General features: G+C 42.0%; 1 protein-coding gene and 1 long non-coding RNA gene across 2 annotated transcripts; both read left to right on the forward strand.

Moving 5' to 3' along the window:
* The first annotated feature begins 7,167 nt into the window (after positions 1-7,167).
* LOC135619194 (mannose-P-dolichol utilization defect 1 protein homolog 2-like) lies at positions 7,168-13,778 on the forward strand. The gene is made up of 8 exons (XM_065120960.1): positions 7,168-7,426; positions 8,626-8,779; positions 8,905-8,977; positions 9,165-9,231; positions 9,361-9,420; positions 11,373-11,433; positions 11,876-11,917; positions 13,364-13,778. Exons 1-8 carry the CDS (start codon positions 7,274-7,276, stop codon positions 13,465-13,467), a joined length of 714 nt encoding a protein of 237 aa, XP_064977032.1. The 5' UTR covers positions 7,168-7,273; the 3' UTR covers positions 13,468-13,778.
* A 211-nt stretch (positions 13,779-13,989) lies between these two features.
* LOC108953610 (uncharacterized) lies at positions 13,990-15,418 on the forward strand. Its single transcript, XR_010489331.1, has 3 exons — positions 13,990-14,308; positions 14,397-14,658; positions 14,762-15,418. It is a non-coding gene; the product is annotated as an uncharacterized LOC108953610 (long non-coding RNA).
* Positions 15,419-15,845: the final 427 nt, after the last annotated feature.

The following is a 15,845-nucleotide window of genomic DNA, read 5'->3' on the forward strand; positions in this document are numbered from 1 at the left end:
GTCAAGGCACGCCCGACTACAACACCAGCTAGCGGTGCCTCTTACCCCGATGGATGCGGCCTGGCCCTTTGCCCAATGGGGACTTGACCTCCTCGGGCCTTTTCCTCCGGCTTCGAGACAATGGTGCTTCCTTATAATCGGGGTCGACTACTTCACAAAGTGGGTTGAAGCCGAACCCCTAGCATTCATCACCGAGAAACAAGTTCAAGGCTTCACATAGAAGAACATTATCAACCGGTTCAGAATCCCGAGGGCTATCATCACCGACAAAGGAGCTAAATTCAACAATGCTAAATTCAATGCCTATTGCCAGTCATATGGGATGCAATTGAAGTTCGGCTTGGTCACACACTCCCAAACCAACGGCCAGGCTGAAGTAGTGAATCGGGTGATCTTGGAAGGCCTCAAGAAGAGAGTCTTGGGCGCACGCGGGGCTTGGGTGGACGAGCTCCCTAGCGTCCTGTGGGCAATGTGAACAACCCTCAAGACCACTTCGGGGGTGTCTTCATTCAGCCTGACGTTCGGGACCGAAGCAGTCATTCTGCCCGAAATGGTGTTCCCGACCTTGCGCACCATCGCCTACGAGCAAGACAACTCCGAGGAGGGCCTACGAGCAAACCTAGATCTCCTTGAAGAAAGAAGAGCCAAGGCGCACCTGTGCACCTTGGCATACAAGAAGGCTATGGCTCGAATCTACAACCGCAAAGTTCGCCCACGACCAATCAAGGTCATAGACCTCGTCCTTCGAAAGGCTGAGGTGAGCGACTTGACCCGAGTGAGGGGAAAGCTCGCGCCAAATTGGGAAGGCCCTTATTGGATCTACGACATGGTCTGAGAAGGGACCTACCATCTCAAGACTATGGAAGGCCCCTATCGGGTCTACGATGTGGCCCGAGGCCCACTATTCGACCATGGCAACGGCCTCCGGGCCATATCCGCTCTTCAACTCCAAGACCTCCAGGTGGAGAGCGAAGTTGACGTCCGACAAATGCTCGATCACCCTCCCAACATCATAGACGCGGTCGATCAGCGCCATGGTATAATGCTGGCCCTGCACGAAGATCGACATTAGAATCCACACGCAAAAAGAAGAATTAAACGTGGGAAGAGCGCCACTACTTACCCAGACAAACGACTTGGCCACCCGATCCATCAGCACATCCGAGGAGGAGCAGTAGAGCTCCTTTGCCAACACCGGGTGAAGCGCTCCCCGGGTAAACTCCTGAGCAGTCGACCCGTCAGCCCGGATCTGATTGTCGGCCTTGAGGTTTGCCCACCATGAGGCATAGGGAGTCCCCGGCTCCCTTTGTGGGGAGGTCGGCCATGCACAAGGCCTGAAACTAGTCGCCCTCAGCCCGAGAGCGGATGCAACACAAGTCCTACATCGACTTTGGGTGCGCCGATGGCCTCCTCAAGGCGTCACGACCAGGAAATCTGGTCGCCCCCTTTCCCTTCGCGCTCCCTGAACCCTCGCTTGGAGGAGCGGCTCCCGACGACCCCAGGGCAGCACTCGTACGAGCAATCGAGCCCGCGTACACCTTTCGGGTCCTGGTCTTCACCCTCTTCGGTGGGCAACTGTTGGGAAATCATAGGGGGGGGCGACATCATATGCGCAGCGGAAGAACAAGAAAACAAAAATCCCCGATTCCCAAAAGGATGTTCATCGTCGTGCGAAGATTGGTGCGCAAAATCCGCAAAAAACACAAAACTGCGTATAGAGATTGTGTTACCTAGGGAGATCGTATATCCCTGTTTCCTTGCAGATCCTTAGGAGAGGGTGAAGGAGGTCAAGCGTCCTCCTCTCTAGCGGTGATCCACACAGCAGGGTTGCGACGACGCTCCTCAAAAACTCCAGGCCTACTCTGAGGTGGAGAGGGAGAGGAGAATAGGAAGGGCAAGCAAAGACTCTAGCCTATGAGGCTGTGAATCCCTCCTATTTATAGAGATCCCGTGTCAAAACCCTAATGGGTCCTTTCCCTAGTGGGTATTGGATCTGCATCCAATAAGACAAGGGCTCCGTCGGATATCTCATATCCGAACCTCTACTCATCGCAATGCCTACCATATGTGTGTGACCCTCTAGGCCCAATATCGAGCTGGCCGTGAGTCATACCTGTCAGAACTCCTTCTAACTCAGTGAATTATTATCTCTGTAATAATTCACTCGACTCATCGACTACGGAAGTACTATGCCACTACGCCGTAGTCCCCAGACGATACAGGGGAATCCAATCCATTGGACCTGTCTGTCCTCAGTTACCATGTACCTATAGTCCCTCATCCATCTAATATCCCAGAGACCGTATATCGAGCATGGTGCTGTCAGACCCATACGGTTTCTACTCGAGTCTCGCTCTAATCTGATTCTCCCGGAGAACTCTTTCTCTCTCAACCCGAATGACCCTGGCCAGGGATTTGTCTGAGCAAGAACACATGGGATATTCCTCTCATGATACCGAGAGTGGATGATCCTCTATCGACACTCAATAGCCCTCGTAAGGTCGACTACCACTCCCAATGACCAGCTGTACTAGATCTGGGAATAGCCAAACCTATAAGTCTGGTATCAAAGAGTGGAGCACTCATACAGGACATCCTTGGTGTCTCAAGTCTAAGAACCAGATACACCACTAGGACTACGGAATCGTTGTCTGACAATAAGGCATCATCAACCATCCAGCATTCCGTAAGCGGATCAATCAGTGAACTCATTCTCCAATGAGCACCTGTACTGTATCCCTAGTGTCCCTACACGAGCAGCTATGAGACCAGCTGCATCCATCATATGGACGGGTATACAGCACACCAGTCTATCCGGTTATCACGATGTCCCTCTCGAGTAACCTATGACCGGGATTATTTAGGATATGTGTTTAAAGGTGAATCGATCTCATTATCGTGATCTCATCACGATCCGATTCCCATTGCACAAATCCAAGGACATCACAATATATATGCATTTATGCAATAGTTATAAAGTGATATACGCCAAAATATAATAAGCAAAAAGATTATATATCAAGTCACACGTGCCATCACTCACGTGATTGGCTTGCTGGGCACCTATGACTAGCAGCAACTTGCCTCCGGAGACCCCGACGTCCTCCTCGGCATGCCCTTCTATGGCGTGCCCTTCTACGAAGCATCGCCAGCACCAGAACCCTTGCCATCCCGAGATGGCGGCACAACGACCTTGGCATGAGACATCGTCTTCACCGACTGGAGGTTCACCATCTCTGCAAACAAAAGATCGGTCGATCAACAACTCGAGGCAAGACGAACGATCTGAAACATAAGAACGATCGTACCCCTAGTGGCTGGGCTTAGTTCCGCCTCGACCAGCCACTCCTCGATCATCTCCCTGATTGCCCGAGAAGAGGACAAAATACCCCTTAAACGACTCACGCCCGCGGTTTCTCCATCAGAAAGAAACAATGGGATATTGTTGATGGTTCGGGAAGTCCATCCAGTGTTGAAACCCTTCCCCCGACTACAACTGATGAAAAATAAGCGACTTTTCCAACCTTTGTTGTTGGAAGGAGCGCCACTGATCTTGAGTCCGCTACGAGCTGTCAGGTAATACCCACCTCGCCCCTTACACAGACGGAAGCAAGCCAAGAAGAGTGTTCGGGTCAGCTCGATCCCCGGTCCCTGATACTCCCCGAGGAAAGCCACCATATAGCGCCAAGAGTTCGGTGCCATCTGGGGCGACGATATCCTCCATTCATGAAGACACTCCTCGATAACGGGATGCAATGAGAACCACAGTCCCGCCTTGAGGGCACCCACGATCAACCCAAATCCATCGGGAAATGGATCATATGGCCACTGACTGGGCTGAGGGGCATAAATACCGTAACACCTCGGGATACAATAGCAATCCTAAATTGCCCGCAAAAGGTTCTCGGTCACCACCGAGTCTACATCATGCCATAACTTGAGGTTTTCAAGCATGGCAGAACCCCCTGCACCCTCCAAGGGCACGCCACCCAAAGACGAGCTAATGACTTCTACCCCCGGACCCCCAGAGGATGGCCCTAGCTCCCTGGCAACCGATCAACTTGAAGAAGAAGACGAAGAGGAAGAAGACGAAGACATCCCGATCTCAAGGTTAGAAGGAAGGAGCCAAGGCATGAAATGGAAGGCTGGGCAACGCAACGACAACTGCTTTGAGAGGAGTTTATAAAGGGGGAGGCACATCCACCGCGAGGCAATGTTTGGGCTCCCCGAGGGAAGAGATGATTGTAGCATTTAAAACCCATCATGACTCCTTGGATTCCCCCATATTCTCCAGTCTCGGAGATCCCGCCAAAAGCCGCTCGTGGCAAGAGGCCTCCCGCCAGAAGCCGCTCGTGACAGGTCCAATCTTTACCCGAGTCACGCAGCTCAACCTCCGACTTGCGACTCGCCAATCTCAAACCTGAGCCCAAGATCAGTCCCTCGGCCAACAGGTCCAGTTTTTGTTCGAGTCGCGCAACTCGACCCTCGACTTGCGACTCACCAGTCTTATACCTGAGCCCGAGATTAGTCACTCGGCCAATAAGTCCAGTCTTTACCCGAGTCGCACAGCTCAGTCCCCTGACCAGCGACTCACCAGTATCATCCTGCCTGGGCCTAGCCACCCGGCTAATAGTTCCAACCCTTCCCAAAGCCAAGGGCGCCACCCACCGAGCTGCTCCACGATAAGCTGGCCCAACTTTCGCAAGCAATCAATACATCTACGACACTCCAACCCAGGCGCGCCCCTCGCCCTCTCGCAAGGACCCCACGACACGCCTCAGTGGGGGGGGGGAGTAATAAGGTATATTTTGGGTCCGGGCCATGTCACAATCAACGCCACGCCATGCCACCTCTAGGTCAGTAAGAGGAGCACTCCCAACCGAGCTAGAATTCGTACCAAGGCATTCCTCGGTACGTCCCATACCGGAAAGCTTAGGACGGTGCCGTATGGTGCCGTTCTACATGTCCCGGGACGGCGACAGCACAAAGGTACCATCTCACCTCTCGAGGATCGGTAGCCATGCTAAACCCGCGTACGGTCGACCCTCGTGAAGTAGTATAAAAACCCTGGTCGGCATCCGACCCAAGGGGAGAAAAAAAAACAAACCAACCAAGCACTGACTTACTCGTTGAGGGGTCAAAGTCGGCAACCACTTAACGAAGGCCTTCTGTGCAGGAGAGCGGCCACCCCTCGAGCCATGACCATCCCGATGAAGAGCCGCCAACCAGCATCTCGATTGAGAGACGCCAATCAACATTCCGGTGCCAGCAGCCCGTCTGAGGGCGTGACCGACCTCGGCAACCAGTTCAACCGACCGAAGACTCCTGACATCGACCCGTAAACTAGACCGTGCTGACTCATCAGTCACGACACATCAAGTTCTTCTTACGGTGACGAGAATTTATCTTGGTGGGAAAATTTTTATTTGTACATTGTTTTAATCTATTACTGTAATATATATATATATATATATATATCCGAGAAGACCTATCTAATGATAAAGATAGCATCTGTTCACAACGGACTAAAAAAGTCTAGAAAGAGGTTGGAGTGTTTAGTTTATTCAAAATTTATAAGTGTCCCAAGAATTCCCTTTTATTACATTGATGGTGTAGTTGCTGTCGGTTATTAATACTTGCATTTAAGTATGATAACATATTCATTTTTAGATAATATTTTGTTTTAATTTAATGATAGAGTATTCTCTTTATATATCATATTGATGTGATATATCTGATTGACGTGTCACCATTATTTAAGATAATTGGGCTTCATGTTTCCAATCATGATTGATCTAAAATAATTATTATAATATTTGTATTATATTATTATTTGATATTTGAAAAGTATCTTCCTAATATATGTGATGCAATGTCTAGAAAAAATAAATATCTGAAGTGCTTAACATATTCTATAAAATATCAAATATTAAAAAAAAATTAATATGACTCAAGATATATCTGTACGTTTGATACATTCATTTAGGATATAAAGAAATCATCTAAATTATCAAACACAACTAAGACATTCGTCTTATCGGTGATAGATCTATTCAGGATAAAAAAAAACATGTAAAGTCTTCTCTTCCGCATAATGTATCCATCCAAAACATAAACAATTATAATGTTCGATACATCATAACTAGATAAAACATATCATTGTATACAATGTATTCGTTTAGAATATAAGCATCAAAACTCTTTATATATCATAATAAATTATTGTTTTTTACATAGAAAGCATTCATCTATTACATAAGCATGCATTTTAATTAGATAAAAGCATCAAAGCATCATATGCATCGTAAATATGCAAACCCTACATATTATGTGTCCATCTTAATCAAAAATATCTAAAAGACCCTATGAGTTATAATAAAAAATATCTAAAATCATGTCCCTACATATATTTATCTAGTAAGAAGGCACCTCAAGTACTTTTAATCATTTTTTATGTAGAAAAACACTATAGATACTTGAGATAGATATTATGTTCTATTAATATCAACAAGCTCTAATCTTGACCCACGATAAGGCATATGATATGATCATTATTATTATTTTAATAGATAATTGGATATTGGATATGTCAGTGCACGTATGGAGTGTATCACCGTAACATAATATCTAAATGATGAACACATACATAATTTTTTACATGCATAATTAAAATATGATACAATGAATTTCTTTATCTTTAAGAAAAATTATTCCTAGTCATACTCTTGGACTACATCTCTTAAAAGAACTTATTTCTCTTTTCTAGACCACTAAAAAAAGAGTCATTGTAGATTAATTTTGCCGTATCGACCAAAAATTACAATATCAAACAACAATGAATTATTTTACTTGTATTCAAGGAACTTTTTTTTTTCATCGTTAGATCCTAAAAGCTTCGAATAATGAATTGTGAGATGAGTGGGGACTGGACGGAATCAACCCGCTTTTTCCACCCTCAGCGCGAGGAGTGAGGCAGACGTATGATTAGGCTCAGGTCTTGCCTACGTGGACAGCGTGGTAAGATTCGGGGTCGTATATCGCAGTCTCCCTCCGTTCATCGTGTGTTGTGCGCCCTTCGCGCTGTATGATTCGTGCAAAATCGATCGGCTCTTTCGGTCCCACAAAAGATACTAGCCCGGATCACTGGACCTGGCGCGAATCTTGTGGCAAGGATTGTCGTAGCCAAAGCAAAGGATCTTCGCACCCAAAGGCGAAGCGGGGCATCGGAAAGAGAGATAGAGAGAGAGAGAGAGGAGACGACGAACGGGAGACGATGGAGTTGGAGATCTTGGGAATCAACTTTGGGTGCGTGATCGGGGCGCTGCGAGCGTGGGAGTTCCCGGAGAAGGATTGCCTGCTTCCCCTCGTCGCCAAGATCCTCGGCTACTGCATCGTCGCCGCCTCCACCACCGTCAAAGTGCCCCAGGTCTGGTTGAGAATGTCCCTCCGATTTCCGAACCCTGATCTTCGTTTCATATAGTCCTTGATCTATTTGATCTCCTTCTTGTTTCTTGGATACGATATTATGAATTCTTACCGGTGCCATTAAGGATCTGGGCTACTTGCGAACTCTTCTTTTGAGAATGCCCCTCCGATTTCCAAACCCAGATTGCGGTGTAATTTGGAGGGAGATCCCTCTTCTTGGTTATTTTACGGGATAGGAAGCCAACGGAGAAAGGACAAAAGAACTCGAGACCGGGTGAGGTGTTTAGGGTTTGTAGATTGGTTGGGGGTGAGACAACTCATTTTCACATGGATCTTTAGAATTGAATTATGCACAAGTGTTGAGATTATGGGTTCTTACCAGAGAGTTAGTTGGCTGGGGAGACGTTTCATGGAATATTTGGAGCGGTCACTCTTTGGGATGGCAGCGGATCTGAGCCCGTCAGTCAAATGGTCATGGCAAGGCCGTGAGTTCTTCACACATGGAGCAGTAGGAAGTGGGCTCTACTTTCACCCTTGTGCCAGGACAAAGAGTGACCTGTAATGGTCAAACATTTCAAGCATACTAGTTCATGAACATTATATGAAAATGTGTTCTTTTTTGGTCTGAAAGTGTAACAAGATGTTAAGCGACACCATATTAAGCCGAGACATCTTAATATTTTTCACTTTTTGTAGTCCATCAACAGCTTTGATGTCCTGACTTACTCAACTATCTCATTGGTCTTCTGATCTTTGAATCTACAAGTGTTATGTTAACGGCATTCTTCTTAATTGTTTATTACCTTTTGTTTGGTAATTGGTAGTAGTTGCATTCTTTATTTTCTGAATGACTCTTGGCATGGTCAATCTAGAATTCTCTGTGCAAGATCGGAAGGATCCAAAACATCATTGTTCTTGTGAAATATATGCAGTTGCCTGCAGATAAGTACCAGGAGAAGGTTCCACATGTACATATTATCTCTAGAATTTAACTTATATTAATATGATCACATATGTGATTTTGGCTGACTTCAGTATTCTTCTTTTGATCTCTTATTGCCATTTACCTCCAGTTGTTGCAAAGTAGCTTTTTGATTGGAGGCTTTGTTTATTTCTTTACTGTTATGACCTGTGAGCATCTGTACATATTCTGTTAGTTTGTTATTAATCCCTTTTATTAATGCTTCTTTCCATTTACAGATACTTAAAATTTTGAAAAATAGCAGTGTCAGGGGACTTAGTGTTGTGGCCTTTGAGTTAGAAGCTGTTGGTTACACAATTGCTTTGGCATATTGTATTCACAAGGGGCTTTCCTTTTCAGCTTATGGAGAATTACTTTTTCTCTTAATTCAAGGTACATATGCTTCATTATCCAAGGGATGTTTTGCTAAAAACCATGCAATTCTCTTATTTTATTCAAATTTAGTATCTGCATCATTTCGTTATGGTTGTTCATGAATTTTATGGTTTCCCTTGCAGCCATAATTTTAGTTGCAATTATCTACTACTATTCCCAGCCAGTGGGAGGTAAAGCCTGGATAAAACCTCTGCTGTATCCTGCATATAATTAGACAACTATGTCATTCAATGTTTTGTGAAATAGCTGCCTGGTATGTCGGGTTAAATTTGAATGCTGACTAATGCTTTCTAAGGAATTGTCAGAGGCCTTTTGAATTTCCACATCTTCTTTGTGATTCATGATGTGCTGATTTGTTTTTCCTCAAGCAATTGTCTATTAGATATTGTGCTGTAGCACCAACTGTTTTAGCTGGCCAGATTGACCCTTTACTTTTTGAAGCCCTATATGTAAGTAGGAACCAGTTCTACCATTTAGTTACATTAAATGTTATTTTATGGGTTTTATATTTTAATTTATTTAGGATTACATTTGTATTTCATATGCTCTTACTGCTGCTGACTTTCATTTTTTTACAGGCTTCTCAACATGCGATTTTTTTCTTTGCAAGAGTACCACAAATATGGGAGAACTATAAAGTAAGTAAACATGTTCGTAAGGTTTGAACTTTAAGCTCTAATTTCTGATGTTCAATCAACATATCCTCCTGTCTATGATAAACATTAGTTCTCTTTTCCTTATAGCAAAACATTAAAAATAAATACAGTGCGTGGTCTGACTAAAGAAGTTAGGCAATAGATCTTCAGAACAAGACCATCTTTAAGGCTTTGTGATAATTTTTGTATAGTGGATATTGCATTAAGTAGGACATCCTTTAGTTTCGAGCTGGTACACAACTTGGACAGATGATTTGTGGATTAGTAGTTGTCATACTTGAGGAATATCCTTATGTCCACACAAGAAATTGGACTTCTATATTGTGCTAGCTTTAGTTGTGCTACTTAAGTATATTGTACTGTATATACAGACCTAACACATTATGATCCATTAGAAGGTGATATGTATTTCATCAGCACATGTGACGATGTTGTATCTCCAGAAGCACTCCGATAGCAGCAGATAGATATAGGAGGAGGAGGATGACGAGGAGATAGAAAGAAAAAGGGGAAAAGTGAGAACAAATAAAGAAGGGATTTATCTATAACTCCCGGATGATTAAGAGATCTGAACTAACACGAAAACCCATAAATAACAATAAAAATCCCTTTTAGGGGCCAGTGCTTTGCTGATAAAAGTTCTCGATATCAGGGGTACAGTTCTGATGCATTGTCATAAAATTGCAACATGACCAGGGAAGCAATTTATATATGTGGTATATAAAAAACACTTGAATTTTTGATTGGTGCTTCCTATCTCATAATTTTTTTTCTATTTCTTGGAGCAACTTTGTCATTCTTCTTAATTCTGTTGGAATATGATTTGCATATTTTTAACTAATTTTGTATGCCTAGTCTCTGAAAAGAATATGATTTCCTAATACCAAGGCCCGCCCTCAATGTATTTTATGGATACCACCAAAAATCCACCGAGAAGAAGATATTATGCACTAAAATAAAGATATTGGTCTTGAGGCTTGAAACATGTCCTCAAAGTTTTTTGATAGTAGAGCTTTTAGTGACTAATACTGCCTTATCGCATTTAGCTAATCTATTGAGACTGGTTGCTGCACATAGTGCTTGGCGTCTTTCAACATGCATGTTTGCAAGTATCTGTCAATCATTCATCCATATTATTTTATTTGGGAACAGGAAGATTTTGCTTTTTTTGGTATTCAGTCTGCTGATCATGGTGTTGAATATTAGTTGGATGGGTCCTTTCCCCCTTTCTGCATCAAGCATGTCAAATCTGGCCGGATGCTCTGTGTTCTTTATTGACTATGTTCAACAAATCTGAGCTAGTATTTTTTTCTTAAATCTGCAATAAATTCTTTACATGCCTGCATTATTATTACTATTTCTTTCTTTTCTTTCAACTGTTGCACAATTGTACACCAATGCTTCCTCTGGTTTTCTTCCTTACTCCATATTTTATTGTTTTTAGAGTATAAACTCTTGCACATGCCTGTACGATTTTTGTTTTCTTTTCTTTCTTTAAATTTGTCACACAAGTGCACACCGATGCTTCATCTGATATACTTTCGTTTATACTCCATATTTTCTTGTTTTAAGAGTATCCATCAGTATCATCATGTTTCTTGTGTTGTATGCTACCACAGTTTTTTAAGTTTATTTTTTCTCTATTGCAAAATTTGTTTGGTTTCCTTAGCAAGAAATAGGCTCCAGTGCAAGATCATTGTCATTTCTGTCCTCTGTTATTACTCTGTGGTTTAAGTTTATATACTAGTCTTTCTTAAAGTTCATTCATAAATTATGAGAGAACAGGACAAAAAAATCCCAGGTTACTGCCAATATTCTTTAGCTCATTATGAACTTATATTGTAAACTTTAATCAAAACATGTTCAATTTAGGTTTCATTTATTCTTTATAAAATGAATGTGTCTTTTTTATGATCCGTGTCACATGTGTGCAGAACAAGAGTACTGGGGAATTGAGCTTCTTGACATGTTTTATGAACTTTTGTGGCTCTATTGGTAAGTCCCAGCACATAGTTCTTAACAAGAGATTAATGAGTTTGTGTCACTCATTTTCATCTCTAAAGCACTCCCTGAGCTTCAGCTTTCTTGATTTTACAATATTGCGGTGACTGACGATGACATCTTTCTTTTGTTTTCTAGGATAAACTAATTTTGACTGTTCTAATTACCAATGAAATTTCCTTATACCAACTTTTAACCATGTTTCAATCTTTCTTTTTCTTGCATATCCACTGGTAATATGTTGCTTACAGTATCTAATATCTTCTGAAGTTCTATTGGTTATTTTTTGGTTAAGAACCTTTACCGGATAGGTCATGGATTATTATAATATGCTTAAACTGCTGAGAATAGGTTATTGTTTTTTTCTGCAACTGTTGCTGCTTTATTCTTCCGGTTTTGATGACTTATGTGAACCTTCTATTTCTTTTCTTTGCAGCGAGAGTCTTTACTAGCATTCAGGAAAATGCTCCACTTAGTGGTATCCTTCAACTTGCAAACATAATTAGTTAATACTCTGATTTCATATGCTTAGTTTCATAAAATAGTTTAGTGCTGCACTAGTTGCCTAAGAACTCTCACATCCATTTTTCTTTTTTCTTTTCCTGATATTTGAGCTGCAGCTTCAGTTTAATAGAAATTTCATGACTGTTCCCTTCATGCAATTTTTATGATACTCTAAATTGTTCTCTTTTGTTTATGACTTTCCACAGCAATTGTTTTGATGCAGTTTTATGTATACTTGGGTTCTCGCCTATTTAATTAAAAAAGATCTCTTGTAGTGTCCGCACATTGCTAACCAAACACTGTACATATATGTCACAAGAATAACCATAACAAATAGGCACCATAAACAGATGCAAGGTCTTAATGAGTTTCTGTCATAAATTCACAATAACTATTATACTTATGTTGAATTTTTAAAAGTTTCCAATTGGAATGAGTAAGAACAGTAACTAAATTCTTGCTCTTTTGCTTACATGACTCTTGCCTAAAATGGAGGCCTTTTTGCCTTTTGACCCATATTTTTAAGAATAGCGATGATTCTCACTTGACCTCTCCTGTCTCTTCCAATACTTACAAGAAGCTAAAGTTTCACCTTCTGTTTTCTCTTTCTTATACATCCTTGCACAATAACAAACTGGAGCTCAATATCTCTTCGATCTCCTAACTGCCCTGGAAAAAACAGAAAAAGAACCAAAAGAGATGGGAAAACATGTACACTGGAAGGTTGTGTAACAAAGGTTACTACTCCTGTGCTTAATATAGATTTAAGTTGCATCTCAAGTCGAGCAGCAAGATGGCAGGAATATCAAGACCATTGCATAAAAGAACTGCTTAAAGCAAGTATCTTCAACCACTTTCAAATGCTGATATTCTAAATCCTTGATAACCGGTTGGTATTATGACTGAATCTTGTTATCATCTGAATGCTTTCTTTACTAATTATATACCTATATATCTATGAATTACATAAATAGTTCTTGAGAAAGTATTGCCAAAGAAGCATGATTTTTCTCTAACTCTGTGCTGTGTGCCAACAACATGGCAACATGGATCACAGTGTTGCCTGGCACACACTAACAATTTGAAAAGGGTATAGCAGGACATGCTTCACACGGTATAAATTCTTGCGCAATGCTACCTTTCACATATTACAACTTCCTGAAATGTCAAGAGATTATTAATCTTAATAGTTTTTCTGCCTATTTATCTTGTCCTTATCTTTTCCATTGAATGTGCAAACTACATACAAGATTGGTTAATTGTTTTGCCATCCTAAGATGTAATTATGTATGTTTATGTGCCATGCATCTTGCTACCAATTTAAGCAAGTCTATGACAAGAAAAATATTCAAACATCATATTCATAGTAGACTTGCTTTGACGAATGAGCTGCCTCAGTTTGCCCTTAATTCATGCCAAGTGATTATGGGTTCGGTCATTGGTATTGCGACGAATGGCACCATCTTGAGTCAAATACTCGTGTACCAAAAACCAGATGCAAAGAAAGAGAAGAAAGTACAGTAAACTACACCATTTTCATCCAAAGATTTGCTGCGACTTGTTACAAGATTACTTGTCAATGGAGCACTGGGAAGTCTTACCTGTTTCACTTTTCAAGACTATGAAAATGCAACTTGTACAATATTTATCCCTTGACCCAAGGCATTTCTTCTTGTAAGGCGACATATTTATAATCTTCATTACTAGTACCAAATGCTTTCTACTATACTGCTCAACAGTTTACATTTTAGATTGAGTTGTAAGTTATAATCATGGTCCTCATTTACATATGACGGGAAGGAAACATTTGATTCAATTATAGCCAGTTTTATCAACGTCTTGATTGCCAATTAACTGTTGTCTCTTATTTCTAGAATATTTTTTTTAAAATAACTTAATATTCATTCTTGTATTATTATGCCAGAGCTTTCTTATCGGCTTCACGAATTGTGACCAACCGAACCACCAACCCCATTTGCACATACGCGTTTAATGTACGCCTTTGATTTGCATCTTTTTCCTGTTAATCAGTGCATCATTCTTGTTTACAAGTTTCTTAGCATTTGCATTAGAAATCCTGGAGATGCTTTAGTCCGTGACATTCGTATTGGTAGGATATCGGGACGGTGACAGAGAAGTTAGAAGAATGTGAGCATAAGGTGTGGATGCCGAAGCTATGGTGCAAGCAATTCATATACGATGTACATAGAGAGAGAGAGAGAGATTGTTTGGATGAATCGGTCCACCCCGACCGCTTTATCTTTTCTCCTCTTGATTGTCCATATATATACGAATGGTCATTTCTTCTTTTGAAACGAGATAGACAGACGCCAGCATGTTGGAACTCATCAGCCCGGAAGATGAGGTAATCTCAGTTCTATTTTTTTTTTTTCCTTGTGGGCTCAGCTGGGATTGGGATATAACCTTGTGATATCTATCTATTCTCCTGTCAGTGTGGATTGAAATGGGCTTCGATAGGACTTATTGGATGTGGGTCTATGGATTTGGGTTGTGATTCAGTGACGAGCCAAGCTGCAGCTGCATTGATCCAAGGCGGACAGGACAGGTATAATGTCACCATATAACAAGATTGAGCTTACGGTGATTGTGGTTTTAGCCTCCCGGTGGTCGGGATGTCTGTTTGCTGGCGATGCGAAGATGTCGATGCTGGTGCTCCTCTACGCGGTTGCAGCAGCGACAAGACTTTTGTTTATGGTATGACTCGATTGAAATGTTCTGCCTCTTCTTCTTCTTCTTCTCTGGATTTCGTTTTTTTGGGACGCGACTTGATCCGTCTGAAACCTATATGCGATCGAAGAGAAGCCGTCACGAGGGACAAGGCCACATGTGACACCGTATTGCAACGATCAAACTAAATATGCTATCAGCATCCGCAAGCAAATGTAACACAATCGGACGATACGGAGTTGCCACCCAAGCAAAAGTTGCGAGGTGAAAGGAGGAGGAGCAGCAGCAGCAGCAGCATCAGCATCAGAGGAGTGACGGTGATCGCATCCTGCTCACAGCGTGCCTCGGGATGCATCTCATCAAAGGAGAACATTGGGTTCCGCTTTAGGGAAGCAAGACAAGGAGCCTTTCCATGTGGATTGTTAGCTGCACGCAGCCATCGCTCGTCCTTGGAGAAAAAGAGGAGCGAGGGTTTCACTCCTCCATCACCCGAGATGACTGACTCCAACCCATAATATCCACCGAGGAGCAGACAGTGCCACCCTGAATCGTCCTCTCCATGTCCATGTCGAGGAACACTTGCTATTCCGAAAGAAAAATACACGTGGTCTCACCTGCTATAGTTCCCATCAGTGTCGGAGTCTTACCTTCATCACCAGATCGACAGGAAGCGCAAAAAAATTATTGCAAAAACAACTTATCGTCGTTGGGCTCCAAGTGTTCTCATGTTTAATATTTTATGTTGGATCTCAGTATTTATTAAATAAACGGGACACTTTCTTTTTCATCACCTGTATTGAATTTATTATTCGCAATTTTTTTTTCCTATATCCATCCAGGATATATTTTGACCAGTAAAATCTTATCGATCATGTTTTTTATTTATATTTATCATCTCGGACGAATGATCAAAATGCTCCGCGTCATCCATCCATCCATCCATCCATCCATTAGATTAATTATTTGATTTAAATCTTGGGCGTCTTCTATTCCACTTGAATATGATTCAGTCTGGACCCTATAGAAATTGGGTCGTGGCGCTCCCAACAATGTCTCTCCAAAGCTTAAGTATATTGATAAGTAAAAAAAATCAAACATTGAATATTCAATGTGTTTATATGTACCTATTTACCCCCTTTTATGGTATGCACTTAGGGTTGTTATGTTCGTTCATTATATAGTTCGTATAGTAACGAGAACGTGACATTCAATCG

This window comes from Musa acuminata, chromosome BXJ2-8 (assembly GCF_036884655.1).
Source record: "Musa acuminata AAA Group cultivar baxijiao chromosome BXJ2-8, Cavendish_Baxijiao_AAA, whole genome shotgun sequence".
NCBI lineage: Eukaryota > Viridiplantae > Streptophyta > Magnoliopsida > Zingiberales > Musaceae > Musa > Musa acuminata.